The sequence below is a fragment of the Lepidochelys olivacea genome (genome assembly GCF_965140295.1).
Source record: "Lepidochelys olivacea isolate rLepOli2 genome assembly, chromosome: 17".
NCBI classification, from domain to species: domain Eukaryota; kingdom Metazoa; phylum Chordata; order Testudines; family Cheloniidae; genus Lepidochelys; species Lepidochelys olivacea.
Window position 1 is genome coordinate 17,867,642 of NC_140427.1, and position 18,594 is coordinate 17,886,235.

At 46.0% G+C, this 18,594-nt stretch overlaps 1 protein-coding gene across 4 annotated transcripts in view; it reads left to right on the forward strand.

Moving 5' to 3' along the window:
- The first annotated feature begins 111 nt into the window (after nt 1-111).
- The window catches only part of DHX33 (DEAH-box helicase 33), a 28,647-nt gene continuing 10,164 nt past the window's right edge, over nt 112-18,594 (forward strand). Inside the window, exons 1-7 of one of the 4 annotated variants that reach the window (XM_084650700.1) lie at nt 112-410; nt 4,970-5,031; nt 12,950-13,110; nt 14,661-14,888; nt 15,699-15,869; nt 17,121-17,306; nt 18,343-18,454. In XM_084650700.1, coding sequence (XP_084506826.1) covers nt 14,730-14,888; nt 15,699-15,869; nt 17,121-17,306; nt 18,343-18,454 — 628 coding nt within the window. In that variant the 5' untranslated portion in view covers nt 112-410; nt 4,970-5,031; nt 12,950-13,110; nt 14,661-14,729. Of the gene's footprint in view, nt 411-4,969; nt 5,032-5,582; nt 5,858-6,204; nt 6,281-12,949; nt 13,111-14,660; nt 14,889-15,698; nt 15,870-17,120; nt 17,307-18,342; nt 18,455-18,594 lie in introns of those variants that run through there. The other 3 variants (XM_084650701.1, XM_084650699.1, XM_084650702.1) reach the window with 3 other exon arrangements.

Below are 18,594 nucleotides of genomic sequence, written 5' to 3' on the forward strand. Positions count from 1 at the left end.
ATTTGAGGGAAATGGTAGAAAAGAAGAGAAGGCTAGAGAAAGTTTAACAGATGCCTGCTGCAAACATGAAAGGTCCTTGTTGTGTGTTTTGGTGTTAATAAAAGGTGCCAGTGACAGCCCTGGAGACATGGCAACAATTCTAGGTTTCCTCACCAACATGCCTCAGCCACGACCTGTAGAGAAGAGGGTTATTAATGCTGTGTGCTAAGTACAGTCCCTGAACTCTGCAGAGACTGCCAATGAGAGGGCTGTGAGTGATATGGACATCTAGCCAACAAGAATTGGAGTGACATCAACTCATTTCACATAGGCCGCTGAACAGCTGTCACAGAATGGACCAGCGTACCTGGATTGGATTTGATCTACTGACTTGTCTGAGAGATTTCGTATCCCACTTCTGATCACTGAAGGTATCCATCCATAGTAATCATGAATTTCAAAAATTGAGTGCGGTGTGTGTACTCTGATGTTTTGGTGGGGGCTGATGGTGGGTTGTAGACCTCAAATATCTCAACCAAGTGATTCTCCATGGTCTTCCATCAGCCAGTTACTGCCAGTAAAGCTTCATCTCAGTATAACAGGAAACTGGTACAGATGGCAGGGTATCACTGAAAATAAGAATTTGAGTCTTACAGAAATCTCTTGGTCTAGAAAATGGCTTGGCCTGTGTTTTAAATCCTACTTTTATCCTTTTCAGAGGCAAGAACGTATTGGGGTCTAACTTGGGGGGTTGGGGAGGCGCAATTTGATTAGAGTCATTTTCCTTATTTTTTTTTTTTTAATAGAGACTCTTGTTAATCTGAAGGTGGACTGTTAGCAGGCAGGGGTTGGTGCTAAAGGACAATTCTGTAGCGAGGACCGAAATCTGGCTGTTAAAGGGAGGTCTGTTTCTCCCCTCTGTAACAAGAAGCATATGCATGCATTCATAAGGATCAGACCCAGGCTAGTCTATTGAAACTGCTTGCTGCTTTTTCCAGTTATTGCCTGTAAATTTGTACTCAAAGTCAAGTTTTAAAGAGCATATTAATAGAAGTGTGGTGCTAGAGGCATCATCAAAAAATAAGATGAGGGAATGACATATAGGCTATCCTGAAATACCTCATGATGTAGCTGTCTTCAGATGCTGTCTAATCTTTATGCCTTGCATCTTCCCATATTTTAATACTTTCAGAAACTTGGACTGTTTGCAATTGAAGCCACTTATGTTGCTGGGGAGCAAAACCAGTTCCTTAATCTCCAGACCATAGATTTTTATGCAGCTGATGACATTTCAGGGCAGTGAGTTCCATCTTCTGCCACCCAGACCCCTGCCTTCACTTAACATAAAGGGGAGGCAGGCTTGTCAGGCTAAGTACCAGCAAGCTGCAGGCCAGATCAGTGGCTGATGGGCCTACTGCTCCATTAAAGAAGATGTTGAAGTAAATCTGCTTGGGGTATATTGAGATGTGCCTATCATAAAGAAATAGGAAGTATAGGAGGAGACTGCTTGCCTGAGTTATGCGGCTAGAGAGACAGCTGCTGGCTTATTATAGTATAAAATGGCTTTTCATTGCCTGTTGCTTCCTAGCTCTGTTTACTTGTTGCGCTCTTTTCTGGCATTTCTTTTAAATCTCTTTAAGCTTTTTTACATCCATGTGAGGGAAGACATAGATTATATGCTGCTCTCCTTCCCAGAATTTGTCCTGGATGGGTGGGGGGGTAAGGAAGCCATGCCTCATCCCACTCTACACTACAAGGCTCCTGGTTCTGGTTTCTTCCCAACACTATTATTCTGGGACCACCTGTTTCTTCCAGCCTCTGCCTCTGCTGTTCCCTTGGCCTTTGTCTGCTCTGGGACTCCTGGAACAGGGTAGCCTGGCTTCCCAAACTTCCCTCTCTGGCTTCAAATGGTCAGTGTTCCCCGTTGTAGTCATATAATAACCATATACTTTAGAGAGAGACAAATCATGTGTTGAACTAAAAATAGGAAGAAGCCCCCTTTTTTGTGTCTGTCTTAGGTACGTACATGGCTTGAAACGACTGCTAGTCTTTTAAATTTCACCAAAGGCTGAACTACCTCTATCACTTCCATCGGTTCTAGCCGCTAATAATAGTGATGAGAAACTGTAAACAACAGTTTATGACAGGACATACAACCACTTTAAGAGGCAGTAAAATTTTATGAAGGTGGAATGCAGTTATCCAAACATATAATAACCTTACTCTTGTAGGAAAATGCCAAGCGGTCTTTAATGACTGTAAGTGAACACTGCTTCCCCAAACACCATCCTGTACTATTGGTGAGAGTGCTGTGTGTCAAATGGCCAACAGCACTTTCTACAGCATTCTTCTTTCCTTGAAGATCATTCAAGGAGGGTGGGTGGCTACAGGTGATGAGACAGATTGCATGTTCCTAAGACATTTTATAGGCCGGCTAAGTGTTTAACAAATGTGTGAAGAATTTTGGTCATAGTCTAAAAACAAAGCTGCTCATCCTCTGAACCTCTTGTCAAAGTTTAAATGAAGAAAATTATTGTACTTCATAAATTGCATGCATAAAATATTTAATAGTAGCAAGAACCACTACAGAAAACACTTGCTTAGCCAAATTAGATTCCCAATGCATGATAGTGATTGTTCCACATCAGAGCCTTTGTATTATACTTTAGTTTGGAAAGCTGTCTCTTAAACTCTCTTAAGCTTCATCTCTTTGAAACATCAGGCACTCACACTTTATTGAAGTAAATATTCATTACACAAATGGTGTAGGAGATGGTGTGGTGGCTACTGATAAGGAACCAGCCATAGTTATTTTCAGGTGTTTCATTTGTGATTCTAAAATGGTAGCTTTGGTTGAGACTCTCCTACCTTCAGATTCCAAAGTCAGCATTATCCCAAACTGAAGTTGGAGTATTTTTCTAAAACAGCTTGTTATTTTTGTATTCTTTCAGTGCAGCTAGGTAAGCTTATTTGCTGTGGTTTGTTGGGAAGCATGGTAGCAAGCAAGTAAGCAAGACACAGGAAGTAATTCTTCTATTCTACGCCACGCTGATTAGGCCTCAACTGGAGTATTGTGTTCAGTTCTGGGTGCCACATTTCAGGAAAGATGTGGACAAATTGGAGAAATTTGTTTTGCTCTTCTGTGGACTGATTTGAGGGTTAGAAAACATGACCTATGAGGGAAGATTGAAAAAACTGAGTTTGTTTAGTCTGGAGAAGAGAAGACTTTGGGGGGACATGATAACATAAGTACGTAAAAGCTTTTTGCAAGGAAGAGAGAGAAAAATTGTTCTCATTAATCTCTCAGGCTAGGCCAAGAAGCAATGGACTCAAATTGCAGGAAGGGTGGTTTAGGGTGGGCATTAGGAAAAGCTTCCTACCTATTAGGGTAGTTAAGCACTGGAATAAATTGCCTAGGGACGTTGTGGATTCTCTGTCACTGTAGATTTTTAAGAGCGGGTGAGACAAACACCTGTCAGGGATGGTCTAAATAACACTTAGTCCTACCTTGAGTGCAGGGGACTGGATTAGAAGACTTCTCGAATTCCCTTCCAGTGCTGTAATTCTGTGGTGACTGCCCAATAATGGAGAGAGGGGACACGTAATTTGCCCATATGTCATGTTATATTTGGGCCTAAAACTCAGAAATAGGACTCCAGAATTCTTATGCTTTAGCTGCTGCTTGTACACTTTTAAAAATAAAAATAAACTGCCCATTCCCCCATGCCGTGTGACACTATTCTTTAAGAAAGTAATTAGTCAATTCGAAGGGGAAGTGAACTGCAGAAGATGATACTGCTAGTATTGAGATATTTAACAGGGCGACCTTATTTCCATTAGGCTAGGTGACTCTGTCCTCGCCGTTAAATTCACTGTCTTTTGCCTTCTTCCCTCTCTGGAGAAAGGAGATAGAAATTTCCACATTTCAGTTGGACCTTCCATCAGAACAGAGAAAAGAAGTGTTAGCCCTGGGCCTGGTCTCCTGAGGACTTCTGATAGAAATGTTCCCAAAGAATGGTACTGTAGCCACTGAGTTTGAAAAGCGGCAAGTCAAATTTCAGGGCCCTGGGGATGTTCCAGTTGGAAGCAGAAATTGATAAGAGTCTGCCATTTTCTTTGCGGTCTTGTTTATTTATCAGGAAAGGTACAAAGTCCTGCTGCTCCAAATGCAGGAGCAATCAAAACCAAAAAAGGGCAGTTTCTTAGCTTACAGCTTGGAGCCTCTTTAGCCAGCACCAGACCCAAAAGCTCTCTCTAGCTTTTTCCATGGTCTCATTGTGCTCACAAGCTACTGCTTGGCTTCCTCACTTTTTGCCTCTGCCTCTCTGTTCTGTTCTACCTCACCCCCTGAGAAAAAACAAATAATAGCCCAAAAAAAACCCTTCACTCACACAATCCAAAACCCTTGTGTGGGTTCATAACCCTTCCTTTGTCTTGGGGAGAGGGGATGCTGGGGGTGTTGATCAACTCATCCTGACTATTACGTTAATTGCAGGGTACGTTCATACCCAGTTTCAAAGAGGTTTGTGATTGCTACCAGTATCTCTCAGCATAACAGTGGGTAGCATAAAAGGGCAGAAACAGTATTTAAAAGGGACATTTAAAGCCTGTTTCTTTGGTAAATGTTTGTATGTTTGATCCACTTTTCAGTGTATTTTTGAATGTGGTGACCATGGACTGTCAAATGCCCTCTGTGGAGGGACACCAGCAGAAACTCTAGGCCTGGGAGCCATTTGGAACTGCTTGGCACATTTTTAATCTGTATATCTTTTCTAATCCAAGATTTCAGATCGTCTTCATTTTGACTCCTAAGCTTAGATCTCTGTCCTCTTTCCACCTACCCCACCCTCTTTCTTTTGTGCTGGAAAGCTCTGATTTCCCCAGTGCCCCCTGTTGTCCCCTTTTCCATCATCCCTTGTATGGTTGAAGGCTTGAGCACACACTCCCCAGTGCTCGGTCTCCATGCACTTTTCCTTCTTGCACTCCTCAGGTGGTTGAAGACAAGATGCTGAACACCACCTGAATATGCCTGTGGGTGTGGCAACAGGCTGGGTAAGTGGATGTCCTATTATGGGTTATGTTAGAAGCCTTAAAACTATCCATAGGCATAGGCTTTTATCAGTATAAAGTTGAGATAGCAAAGGTGCGGTGCACACAGGTGAATCTTTACCTGTGTCTGTGTGTTCTGCACACACATTCTCACACTTTTATTAACAAGTAGCTGGCAGCCTGGTGGGAAGAGAGGGTAGAGTAAGGGGTTGTCCATAAATTACATTTTTGGTGATTTTTTTCAAGACCTCCCCACTCCTTGTAAGAGTGACACAACTACCACAATTAAGGATCCACCCCCTGATACCTTATGTAACGTATGGACAGCCCCTAACCAGCGGAGCCAGGGTAAGGTCCCCGGGCCAGGCCCACCGTACAGCATGCTCCACTTGTGGGCTGTGGGGACTACAGCTCCCAGCCTGCCCCGCTCTGGGCTAGTGGGGCGCAGGCCGCGGGAGCGGGGCAGGCTGGGAGTTGTAGTCCCGGGGGGGGTTGTCGCGGAGCCGGGCGGTAATCCCTGTGCGCGGCCTGCAGCGGTAGCACGTGGGCGGGGGGCGGGGCGGCCGCATGTCCTCCGGTGCGAGCTGATCCCGGCCCGGCCGCGGCCCCGGCCCGGGGGCGATGCCTCAGGGCGGCGAGCTGCCCCCGGCCAAGAGAGTGAAGCTGGCGCCCGCTCCCCGCAGAGCCATGCTGCTGGCGCCGCCCGGAGCCAAGCGCCCGCCGCTGGCTCCCAGCGCCGGGGAGACGCAGCGCAGGAGCCTGCCCATCTTCCAGGCACGGGGGCCGCTGCTCAGCCAGCTCCGGAGCCTGGAGAGCGCCATCCTCATCGGTGAGCGCGGGCCGGGAGCGACCTCTTCCCTGGGGGCAGGACTGGGCGAGACCCGCTGCCCCCTGCGTCCCACGGGCGGGGAGAGACCCCCCCCCGCTCGGCCCGGGGCTGGGAGCCCCCCGCAGTCCCCACTCGACCAGGGGGTTCTGCCTACTTCCTCCTCCGCTGGGCTTTCCCTACCCCCCGGCTGTCTCCCAGGGCGCACTCAGCATCCCGTTCCCCTGGCAGGAGGAGCCCTTCGTGCCACCCTCGCCTGCCAGGAAGGCTCGTGGGCCAGCGAGCCCCATGGAGTAGCCCTATCTCTCGCTCTCCCACCGCCACACACAGACAGGGGCAGACAGTTCTCTTCCTCCCAGGACAGATAAGTAACTTGTTCCTCCTCCGCCGGGGAGTCTGGTCCCACAGCTATCGCTGAGACATTGGGTGAGTGAAAAGGGGTGTGGGGGAGTCGAGATTGGCCCATAGTTTAGCTTTGTGTAGCAGAGCAGGACAGTAGTGAGGGCACTAGCCTAGGACTTGAGAGTTCTGGGTTCAATTTCCCAGCTCTGTTTCCTACGTGACCTGGGGCTAATCGCTTACTTCCTCCGTGCCTCAGTTTCCCCCATGTAAAAATGGAGTAAATAGCAATGCCCAGCATCACGGGAATGCTTCAAGGATAAACACACTGGAGATTGTGAGATGTTCAGATACTGTGGTGATGTGGGTCATATTAGTACTTTAGAAAGATATAATTAAGTATTTACAAAGTCTATGTGGATTCTTTCTTCAATTCCAAAAGAAACTGCTGTGTCCAAACAAACATTTCCCTACAGTGTTCATAACCCAAACTTTCTGTGCTGGGAAGTGAAGCTGATTGTGTCATGGGAATGCCCAGAGGCCCCACTATATATGAAGCTCCATTGTAATAGACAGAGTAAAAGACAGTCCTTTTCCCAGAGAGTTTACAGTCTTATTCATTTTTCAGATGGAGAACCACATGAATGTATGACATATAGTGAAAAGCTTTAATCTAAAATGTTGTTAGTAATTAGGTACAATGTGCCCTTAGTAGTTTGTTCAAACAGATTGTTTGTTCATAATATATGGTGTCTGACTTTGAGTGTTTTTTTTTTTAATTGAAGTGAAGATATATTTACCATTGAAATAAACGGATATTGGAGGCCAGGGCATAGGCAGTTGTGAGCCAGATCTGATGCTGTAGCCGCCAGCATGAATGCTGGACACAAACCCCAGGAAAGGCACAGCACTAACAAGTCCAGGGCAGTTCTCCCTACTTTTCATGAGGCTTGGAACAGCCAAGCACCCAAGATTCCCAGTTAAGACTTGCAGTGACTTAATTGTATGGGGAAAGCCAGGAATTTTATTGCTGCTTACTATCCCTCCCTTAATCGCTTTCGTACTACTCAAAGAGTAGTTATAATGGTTCACAGTCAAGCTGGAAGGGCATATTGGGTGGACAGGGATCTGTCCTAGGTCTGGTTCTATTCAGTATCTTCATAAATGATTTGGACAGTGGCATAGAGATGACACTTAAAAAGTTTGCGGACAGTACCAAGCTGGAAGGGGTTGCAAGTGCTTTGGACCACAGGATTAGAATTCAAAATGATGTTAACAAACTGGAGAAATAGTCTAAAATAAACAGGATGAAATTTCAATAAGGAGAAATGCAAAGTACTACACGTAGGAATAATCAGCTGCACAGATACACAATGGGAAATGACTGCCTGGGAAGGAATACTGCAGAAAAAGGGTGTGGGAGCTATAGTGGGTCACACGCTAAATATGAATCAACAATGTAATACTGTTGCAAAAACAAAAGCAAACATCATTCTGGGATGTATTAGCAAAGGGGTGGGCAAACTTTTTGGCCCAAGGGCCACATTGGGGTTGCAAAACTGTATGGAGGGCCAGGTAGGGAAGGCTGTGCCTCCCCAAACAGCCTGGCCCCCGCCCCCTATCTGACCCCTCCCACTTCCTGCTGCCTAGCTGCCCTCCTCAGAACCCCTGACCCATCCAACCCCCCCTGCTCCTTGTCCCCTGACTGCCCCCTCCCGGCACTCTCCGCCTCTAACTGCCCCCCAGGGCCCCATCCCCTACTCCTTGTCCCCTATCCACACTCCCGCCCCTGACAGGCTCCCAGGGACTCCCATGCCTATCCAGCCCCCCTGCTCCCAGTCCCCTATCCACACCCCCGCCCCCTGACAGGCCCCCCCGGGACTCCCACGCTTATCCAACCCCCTGGCCGTTCCACGTCCCCTGACTGCACCCCCCCCCCAAACCTCTGCCCCATCCAACCGCCCCTTGCTCCCAGTCCCCTGACTGCCCCCTGGAACCCCCTGCCCCTTAATCCAGCCCCCCAGCCCCCTTACCATGCTGCTCAGAGCAGCATGTCTGGCCAGAGCCAGACAAGCTGCCGCGCTGTCCTGCAGGAGTGCGCAACCCCGCCGCTCAGAGCGCTGCCCTCGTGGCTGCAGAGGAGGGGAGACAGCGGAGGAGGGGCTGGGGGTAGCCTCCCCTGGGAGTTGCTGAAAGGCTGGGCAGGACAGGCCTGCGGGCTGTAGTTTGCCCATCTCTGTATTAGCAGGAATGTTGATAAGAAGCAGTTCTTCTATTCTACTCCGCACTGATAAGATCTCAACTGGAGTAGTGTGTCCAGTTCTGGGCACCATACTTAGGGAAAGATATGGACAAACTGGAGAAAGTCCAGAGGGGAGCAACAAAAATGATTAAAGGTCTAGAAAACATGACCTGTGAGGAAAGATTGAAAAAATTGGGTTTGTTTAGTCTGGAGAAGAGAAGACTGAGAGGGGACCTAATAAGCCTTCAAGTATGTAAAGGGTTGTTATACAGAAGAGCATAATAAATTGTTCTCCTTAACCACTGAGGACTGGACAAGAAGTAATAGGTTTAAATTGCAGCCAAGTAGATCTTTAATTAGACATTAGGGAAAACTTCGTAACTGTAAAGGTAGTTAAACACTGGAACAGATTACCTAGGGAGGCTGTGGAATCTCTGTCACTGGAGGTTTTTAAGAATGGGTTAAACAAACACCTGTCAGGATGGTCTAGATAATACTTAATCCTACCTCAGTGCAGGGAACTGACCTAGGTGGCCTCATGAGGTTCCTTCCAGTCCTGCATTTCTATGATCCTATCGTTCCACCCCATCCCGCCCCGGCCAAAAAAATCCAAAAATGTAAAAACCATCTGTTCCCTAGGTAAAAGCACCTTCTTAGTTGAATTTTCAGAAGTGTTCACTAATGATTCCTCTGTTTTTATAAGCCCAGCTTGAGACACCTTATGTGTGACTTTTAAGAGCTGAAGAGTCGCAGATCCCATTGACTCCAGCTGGAAATATGGGGGCTCAGCACTTGTTAAAATTAGGCATGAAGTGCCTCAAATTTCACACATGCAATCAGCGAACACTTCAAAAAAGTGTTGACCACAATAATTTTCTAGTCAAGGAATGCACAGTACTTTTCTCATTTCCCTTCAGTAGTTGTATGGTTTGCATTATCACTTGCTAAATATGTATTACAATATGCCACTTGAAGGTTCTGCAGCTGCGGAGTGTGGTAAATAGTTGCTCCCTCTGCCCCAGTCTGTAGCTGGGCAGCTTACATTTGGCTTTCTACTTCCCATCCGTCTAGGAATCACAATCGTATCACACAATCATGTTACTTCTGAACTTCTTGTCATTCTTCTGATTCCTTCTTCCTTTCCTCCGCTCCCACATTGCCCTCACCCTGCTGACTTCTGAGCCCTGTTGCATGTGTCAAAGTGTAACCATGAAAAAGAAAATAGAGGACATATCTCTGCAGAGATGTGGTTTTAGTGCAGAATACACATGATGCGAGCCCCTCAATATGTGCATTTCTAGTCACCGCTCTTCGTGAAGAATTACATTGCAAAAGAGTTTTCTCTGGCAGCGCGGCATCATATTCTTTATGGCCACTAATTACATAGTTAGTGGATGTGGGCTTTTCATGTCAACCAGCCTTCCTTAGGATAGTAATACTGCTGCAGTAGCATGGCTGAACAAAAATGATCTCTTAATGGTGACTTTGACTGAAGTGAGAGCATCCTCCTCCGTGAGTATCTTGGGAAAGGGGCAGGAGGTGGAAGTCATTAGTTAGTTGGAAGTTCTTTGGGGCAAGGACCATCTCTGTTCAGTGTGTGTTTGTACAGTGCCTAGCACAGTGGGATCCTGGACCATGACTGGGGCTCCTGGTGCTACTGCAATACAAATAATAATCAGAATGTCAGGGGCAAGTAGTAAATATTTGAAAATTTGTTTTTAAAAAGCCATTTTGGTGGTTCTGTCATCTTAGATAGATGTCCTTGCAAAATCATCACAAAAATTTACACAGCATAGACACAGTCTACTCTCTTATCTCACCAGGTGATACAAGCTTATACATAGTCCGTGAAACAAGTTTATTAACTACAGAAAACTAAATGTCAGAACTGGTTACAAGAAAAAAAAAAAGTAAAAGTAAAACACAACTAATGCCTAACTTAATAAGCTAAGTGAATTCAAAACAAAGGTCTTTCTCACCACAGTCTTATTGGCTGAATTTCTTTCAGTCAGGGTCTCTCCCCAAGTCCAATGTTTCTTCCTTTGTTCTTGAGGTGATGTGGATAGAGAGAAAGAAGAGAGAACATGGGACATCTACTCTACTTTCTTGCAGTTCTTCTCTTCTTTGTGAGTCATCTCCAGCTAAGGTTCAGGAGACAGAAAGTCTGTGTGGATGGAAAGAAACCCCAAGATATATCTTTGTCTGGATGTAGATTATTTTTCCCCACGCCCTCTTTCATGCCAAGGAATGACCACTTAACCAGGTGATGGCTTATGTGAACTTGTTGACACCTGGCTGAGGTATTGGCTAGTCTTTTGTTTCTGGAGAACTAGTTTGACTGCTCTCCAGGTGTTGAATCTCTCTTAGGCTTTGTCCACTACACAGCTTTTAGCGACACAGCCGTGTTGCTAAAAGTTGGGCAGTGTAAACGCTGTTTGTTGGCACTTTTGCCAACAAAATACTTCCACCCACTACAGCGGAGTTTGCATTGTTGACAGGAGAGCGCTCCTGCTGATAACGAGCCATTTACACTGCAACTTGCTGCTGCAAAACTTTTGTCTTTCGGGGGGGGGGGGGGGAGGCTTTCTTAAGCACTGTTGTTCAATTGGCAGTGTAGACAAAGCCCCAGTAACATCATACAGTAGAATCTTGTAACTTTACATACAATGTTGCCACACATATTTTATCAGGACAATAATGATCAGTAAATTATCAGTTTTCAAATGACATCTCACAAGACATACTTTTATACGAAATTTATCATAGTCTTGTAAAAGGGGTGAACATAGGGGTACAGCACAAACTAGCACTGTGTGCTGGTTGAAACCATACCAGACTCAACAGCGGCCAAGACCTAATAGGTGAGGAGGCTGCAGAGCTGGGGGTGTCTCCTCCAGTTTTTTCCGCTCCCTAAAGAAGGGATATATTTGGTTCAGGCCCTGGTGTATTGGAAGCTACGTGATTCTCATGAAAGGTGTCCTATTCTCTACTGTCAGTGTTTTACAAGAGTCAAGAAGAATACGCCCCTCCCCCCCATGCACCTGTAACATGTTCAGAGTCCTTTGTGAGGAGGAATCCCTGTTGGTGGCCACTAGAAAGCTGAAGCGCTACGAATTACCTTATTGTTCTTTGTTTGAATTTAAAAGTATTTTCCCCCAAATAAAGGTACTAAAAACAGACTCATAAGAACCAATAAAATTGCAGGGGAATGAAATTGGCATTAATGTTAGTTTCCTGCTCTTTGTTGCTCCTGAGACTTGAAATAGTTCCAAATTCATGTTCTCTGAAGCATTGTGCCTGGTTCCAACTTGTATCTGTCCCAAGCAATGAAAGCATTTTGTCGTCGGTGCTGTAATAGGTACAAGCAGATCCAGTAACTCAGTGCTAGTACAAAGCCCTGTTTTTATCACTGTCCTATGTTTCTGGTTCATAAGACTGATTGTGCCCTATGAAGTAAGCGATGGTTGCCACTTTCATTACAGCTGACTGTGTAGTGGCAGAATTGGGAGCGTGGGTGGGTTAAAGGGATGGCATTTTTGGGTAGCCCTCTGTGTGGTGCTGAAAGAACAGCTCCTGTCTGTGTGTCTCAGTTTCTTGGCCCAGTGTTCTTGTTTGCTAAATATGAATTGCAAGCAAAACAAAAATCCATCTACTTCAAAAGTACTTGCCCAGCAACGATTAAGTTGGGGCATAAGCCAATGGAGAGGAATTATTTGGTGTGGTAGGTGGACATATAACTAGAAATAGTGGGAAGAAATTAAGACAGGAAATTCCTAGGCTGAATATCAGAGAAAACTGACAGTTCCAACTGCGAATAGTCACCCCAGGCAGATTGTGGAAGCTCTGTTATCTGGAATTTTTAAGACTAAACTGCACAAAACACTAAGAAGCCTATTGTAGGAGCCAGTCCTGCAGTGGCAGGGAGGTGGACTGGATCACTGAATGGGTCTCTTCAGTCTCTTGCTCCCAGGATTTTATGGGAGCATAACTTCAAAAGCTTTAAAACGCAGGCCACGTACTAGTGCCATATATACTGAAAAGAAACCACTTATCTGAGCCTCACGAGCCAGCTCCATGCTCCGGCAGGGGCTTCCTAGGAAGGTGTGATCCATCTAGGGGTCTGAGTGCGGTGTGATGCTGGGGGAACCTAAAAAGGAATAATCGTAGGCTTTGTGCTGTGCTGAGTGTTCTTGGGAGCTCTTCTGTAGCATACAGAACTCTGCTTCTATTTACTTGTGGTTTGCCTTTAAAATTCTGTACCAGGGACCAACCATGGGGAATGAGATGAGCGTTATCAAGTGAAGTGGTGTATCTAGTGGTTAGAGCAGGGGTACTTGGGTTCTGTTCCCATAGGTTAAATCACCCTAATTCTTTCTTCCTCAGCTTTCCCATTGGCAGAATGGGAACAACACCTGCCTCACGGAGGGATGAGACTTAATTAACAAATGTTTGCAAAATGGCTTGAGAGCCTCTCATTAGAGATGCAAATGTCTGTTCCATTTGTTGCTGTATAGGGGAAACAGGCTCAGGGAAGACGACTCAGATCCCACAATACCTCTATGAAGCAGGAATCGGCCGCCAAGGCATCATTGCGGTGACCCAGCCTCGTAGAGTAGCTGCTATATCCTTAGCTACTAGAGTTTCGGATGAGAAGAAAACAGAGCTGGGGAAACTGGTACGTAAGGTGGCCTCAAATAAAGCGGTTGAGATGCATGGTCGTGTTGGGTAGGTGAGGACAGCAGGTGGTCAGAGCAGTTGCATGGATCCTAGAACCACAAGGGATAAAGTGCTGTCTACATTTAATAGGATACAATAATAAAAACACTGTCTCTTGCATCCAGCCAAGTGGCTGAGCCATTGCGTGGCTTTTCTCTCGCCAGGTAGGGGCCAGTTATGTTGCTTTTATTTAAAAAGATGCTGGCTAATGAATAAAAAATCAGCTTGCCATATCCCCCCTGTTCCAGCACTGATTATAGGTGACAGCAACAAGCTAGGGCATGCGCAGAGCTGTGACTCTTGGGAACTTGCTGCAGTTGCTATGAGGGAGAATGGAAAAATATATATACAAGATCGGCCCTTTAACGAAGTGTTTCAGGAATAGGCAGTGGCTTCCAGCAAGGATGGTAGTGTCTTTTGTTTACTGAACGTTTAAACACGCACAGAAGTGTATTCACGGCCTTTTCGGTATTCTGAGGGCCAAATGTTGGGGTTTTGGGTGGCTTTTTAGAACTGATCAAATCCTTTTGGTTTCTCTCATAGGATGCACTTAGGGTTGGAGTGTATCATCTTGTTCGGTATTTTAAAAATTAAGTCTGCATCTAAATGGATTATTCCTCTCTCCTCCCACCCTCTCCACAACTTTGTTTTAAAGCACGGCTTGGCTTTTGTTGCTGCTCCTCATGCTGCCTTTTCCCAGTTACGACCCATCTTGTTAGGGAGCATGTGACCCTTTGCTTTTTGCATTGGTGACCGAGAAGCCCTGCACAAACCTGGCAGCCTTTACCCTTCCTAGGACTAGGCACCTCTGCAATATGCTCTCCTGCCTTTGGGTATGAGGGCTCCAAACTGCTAATTCACTGTTAATTTGAGAGTAGCCGTTTATAATAATCCACATGTAGCCCTTTGGATGAGGTGTTCCTGGACAGGAAAATCATTGTGCATGGTGTCTGCCAGAGCCTCTGCATCAGCCGCATCTGCTGTGTCCTCTAGAACTGGTTTTAGTTTGGGTTAGGCTCATGACACCTGTGATATGTACAAATGGCCACATCCAGCACTTAATCCATGGTGAAACTGGAGTTGATGTTGATGGGAGTTGTGCATGTAAATTGTGGGCAGTGTATGACCTTCACTTGACTTTAATTTCTTGTGATCCAGTTCACTGGCTTCTGGGAAAGGGGGTTATATCTTGCGTGTTTATTAAATTTTACAGTGAATTCCTCAGGTTTTTTTCGGGGTGAACTTCCTCCGTCAGTGCCAGAAAATAGTGATTATGCTAAGATTTTGGCAGCTCTCTTTGGGGTAGGTTAGAATCTTGGGGCCTGTGACCCACAGAATGTAAATACATGCAGCCTCCTTAAATTGCACTTGCAGTTCTAACTGGATATGGGTGAAGGGATGCCTGTAAGGATAGTCTGGATGCTTTGGGATCCTTTAGTGTGAATCACAGCTGTTATAAATATACGTGATTTGGTGTCTGTGCCTTGTCCTGCATGACTGTTTCCTTAGGTCGGCTACACAGTGCGCTTTGAAGATTTCACCTCAGAAGAGACGCGAATCAAGTTCCTAACGGATGGGATGCTTCTCCGCGAAGCCATTGGCGATCCCCTGCTGCGCAAATACAGTGTCGTCCTTCTAGACGAAGCTCACGAGAGGACAATACACACAGATGTGCTCTTTGGGGTGGTGAAAGCAGCGCTAAAGAAACGGAAGGATTTGGGCAAATTCCCCCTCAAAGTGAGTGCAGATTCTCCACCTGGCCCCCAAGCAGAATGCAATATGTTGATGGAGAGTGGGGGTTCTTCCACGCCTCTAAGGGCAGTTCTACACTGAAATGGTTAGCTTCAGTTAGATACACTCCAGTTAGTGCACTAGAGAGAGCCTAGCTCCAGTAACTTCAGAAGAACACTGGAGTGACGCAGAGTGATTTGGTTAGCAACAGAGTAATTGGATTTGCTGCTGCTGTGTTCTGCTTCCAGCTGCTGCATCCCCACTGCATTACTAGCTGCAGCTTCAACAGCACTCGAGCGTCAGCCCACCCCCACCAGCTAGTTTAAAGCATCACTTAATGCGAGCTAGAGATTTTTTTGTGTGTGGACAGGAGTTGAGTTTGGAGTAACACACAAGCTAACTGTGCTGTGAAGACCCACCCTAAGGGTGGGGTCCTCGGCATGTTTGACTTTTCTAGCTTGGACACATTCCCTTTCTTGAAAGCCATCTCTTAAGTCTGAATGTTCTAACCGGGCATAGTTGTTTTTAGTAAATGTCTGGAAACCTTTCAGCTCACTTCTCCACTCACTCTGTAGCGTATGGGGCGATATGTGTATAACACATGGTGGGGTGTCACATAGTGGGAGTGGATGGCTGTAGACATGAAGGCCCGGAAGAAAAAAACGTAGCTCTCTTCTGCACTAAATGCCTTTCTAACCTTTTGCTGGTTTGGGTGTTCATCCTAGCAGTCTAAGGAGGCTGGGTTTTGTAGGCCTGTTGGCAAACGTCTCACACTTGAGTCCCATTGATAGCACCTGCCTTGCTCCCATTTTGTAGGTGGTGATCATGTCAGCTACTATGGATGTAGACCAGTTCTCTCAGTACTTCAACGGAGCCCCAGTCCTCTATCTAGAAGGTCGGCAACATCCAATCCAGATCTTTTACACCAAACAGCCTCAGAGTGATTACCTCCAAGCAGCTCTGGTGTCGGTCTTCCAAATCCATCAGGTACCATGGGTGTGTTGGGAGCAAGCATTGCTCCTGCGATGCGATGGATATTTCATCTGTTACCGTTCTGCCTGTTCAGATCCAAGTGTTAGTTTCCCTGTCATGCTACAAGCATTGAGGATTCTTTTAGTGTCACCCCTGAAGTCTGAATGAGCTAAATTAATGTAAGACTTTGGCTAGATTCATGATCTCAAATATCCCATGGCCTGAAATTGCAGCTTGTATCGTTAGTAAAACTCTGAGATTGTTCTGTATGCTGTTACATTCTCATCTCTAGCTTTCGTACTTCACTGTGGGACAGCTGGCCCTATATTCTTAAAATCTGCTTCTCGGGTAGATGATGCTAATGGTGTGACTGAGTTAGATGAGGGCTCCCATTACTGAAAATATTGCACTCTAGGGAATAATTTATTTGCACCCCATTACTTACAGAATTGTGGAATCCACAAAGAGCACCAAAATGAAAAAATGCCAATCTTCGATTACCATTAAGATCGCCTCCCTAATGTAGTTGCTAAGATAAACTATAGAGAAAATGGAAATCTAATGAATTAAAAGCTCATCAATACTTTATGACTAGCACTAAGTGTTTCAACGAGAAACTGCCAAATGGTTAGTCCTGAGTTTTTGAAGGAGGTGCCTGTGGTGCCCGTCTTTGGAAATATATCCAGCGTGTCTCCTCTGCATTGGAGCACACAGTGACATGGTGCTTTTGGAGCTGTATGTATTCAGTGGCTTTTAAGGAGAGTGATTGGTGGAAAGCTGTTAAATAAACCAGTGATGTCCTGGCTCTGCCGCTATGAAAATACTTATTGTTGCTGTGTTTGTAGGAATTGAACTCTAGTCTGGAGATGAAAGGAGACTGCTAAGGAAAATATGCAGCCTCGCTTTCCTAACTGTTCTTCTTCGGGTTTTCATGTGATTTCTGGCCAGCTGTACTGGAAAGTTGCTGAATAAAGTAGAAACATCTGTTTCTCTAGGGTTTTTTTTTTTTCCCCATCTTGGTGACAAACTGAGTCCTACAAAGTGCTGAGCCCCCTTCCGGCTCAGTGAATCCAGTGGGAGCTGGGGGTGCTCAGCACCTTGCTCCGTATGCACACATTCAGCTTTGCTCCCCAGCTGCTCCATCTCTTCTGCTGTTGCTAGGAGAGCTCAGAAGATTTGCTGCCACTGATAACTGCTGTTTTATTTCTGCTTGAGTCTTCTTCCCCCCACTAGCTTACACTCGTTTCTAATTCCCCAACCCCCAAGGAAGCACCTTCTTCTCAGGACATCCTAGTGTTTCTAACTGGTCAGGAAGAGATCGAAGCGATGACCAAAACTTGCCGAGACATCGCCAAGCACCTTCCCGATGGCTGCCCCCAGATGGTGGTGATGCCCCTCTATGCTTCGCTGCCATACTCGCAGCAGCTCCGAGTCTTTCAGGCCGCACCAAAGGTAAACCAGGCTGGGGGACACCTGGGGGAGCTGATGCATCCACATCACTGTCTGTTTCCCTGCACAGGTGCACAGGAAGGGCTGCACGTCTCGTGGGTTAAAAGCAATCCTCATTTATAACCATGGCTGACTACTGCCTGGAGACAGGAGGGTACATGTTTTCAGTGCGATACGTGGGGTGTCACCTCTATGAGTCTCTCCTCAACATTAGCACCAGTAGAGGAATAATTGCCCTGGATACAGAAAAGGTAGCGGAATGAGGGCCCAAAGGCTTGGTAATGAGATGCAGAGCTTTTGGAATGTGCTCTGTAAGGATCCTTGTGGACTAAGAGCCTCGTCACAGAAAGCACCATTCCAGGTGGCCAGCCTCACTGGGCAGTCTCCAGGTCATACTGAAATTCCAAGAAGATTAATCTCGAGGGCGTAGCAGACTTGGCAGCGCTGTGTGTATGTGCACAGAGGAACTTACATTGCTTCAGCCTGTGGTGTTCCTAGTCAGTGGATAAATAGGAACTCAGGTCGTCCTAATCTCATGCCTTGCACCAGAAGCAAAACTAAAAAGGTTTAAAGGCTACACTGCAAACAGCCTTTTGGGGGTCTTGTATTTGATTTGACTAATTGTTTTTGATTGCAACGTTCCTTTCTTTTAGAAATCTGCCCAGTAGCTAGAGTTTTAATTTCGCCATACAAGCTGGTCATACTGACACAGTAGTCTAACGTGTAACCAAGTCAAAGCACATCAATATGGATGTGTGAATCTTGGGACACTGAGGTGGGAAAGTGGGAGCTGGGTCTCCTGCAAGTGTGCCCTACTGGATACAGCCCTGGACTGGCACTTGGGAGATCGTGAATTCTATTCCTGACTCTGTCACTGGCCTGCTGGGTGACCTTGGGCAAAGTCACTGCTGCCTCTGTTTCCCCATCTGTAAAATGGGGATAATGATACTGACCTCCTTTGTAAAGCTCTTTGAGATGTGCTGCTGCAAAGCATTAGATAAGAGCTAGATGGTATTCTTTTGTTTGCTCTTCCTCCTAGGGCTATCGCAAAGTGATCCTTTCAACCAACATTGCAGAAACCTCCATCACCATTGCAGGAATAAAATACGTTGTGGACACAGGCATGGTTAAAGCAAAGAAGTTCAGCCCTGGTGAGGAGTTGAGATGAGTGATATGGAAATAATTTTTAATTCTTGATAAGTACGTTGAGGCACTAAACCCTGGCAGCAGCTGATTTAAAATACCCCTCTGCCCCACTCTCTAACACATCAAATTTCAGGCGTTTTGTGTG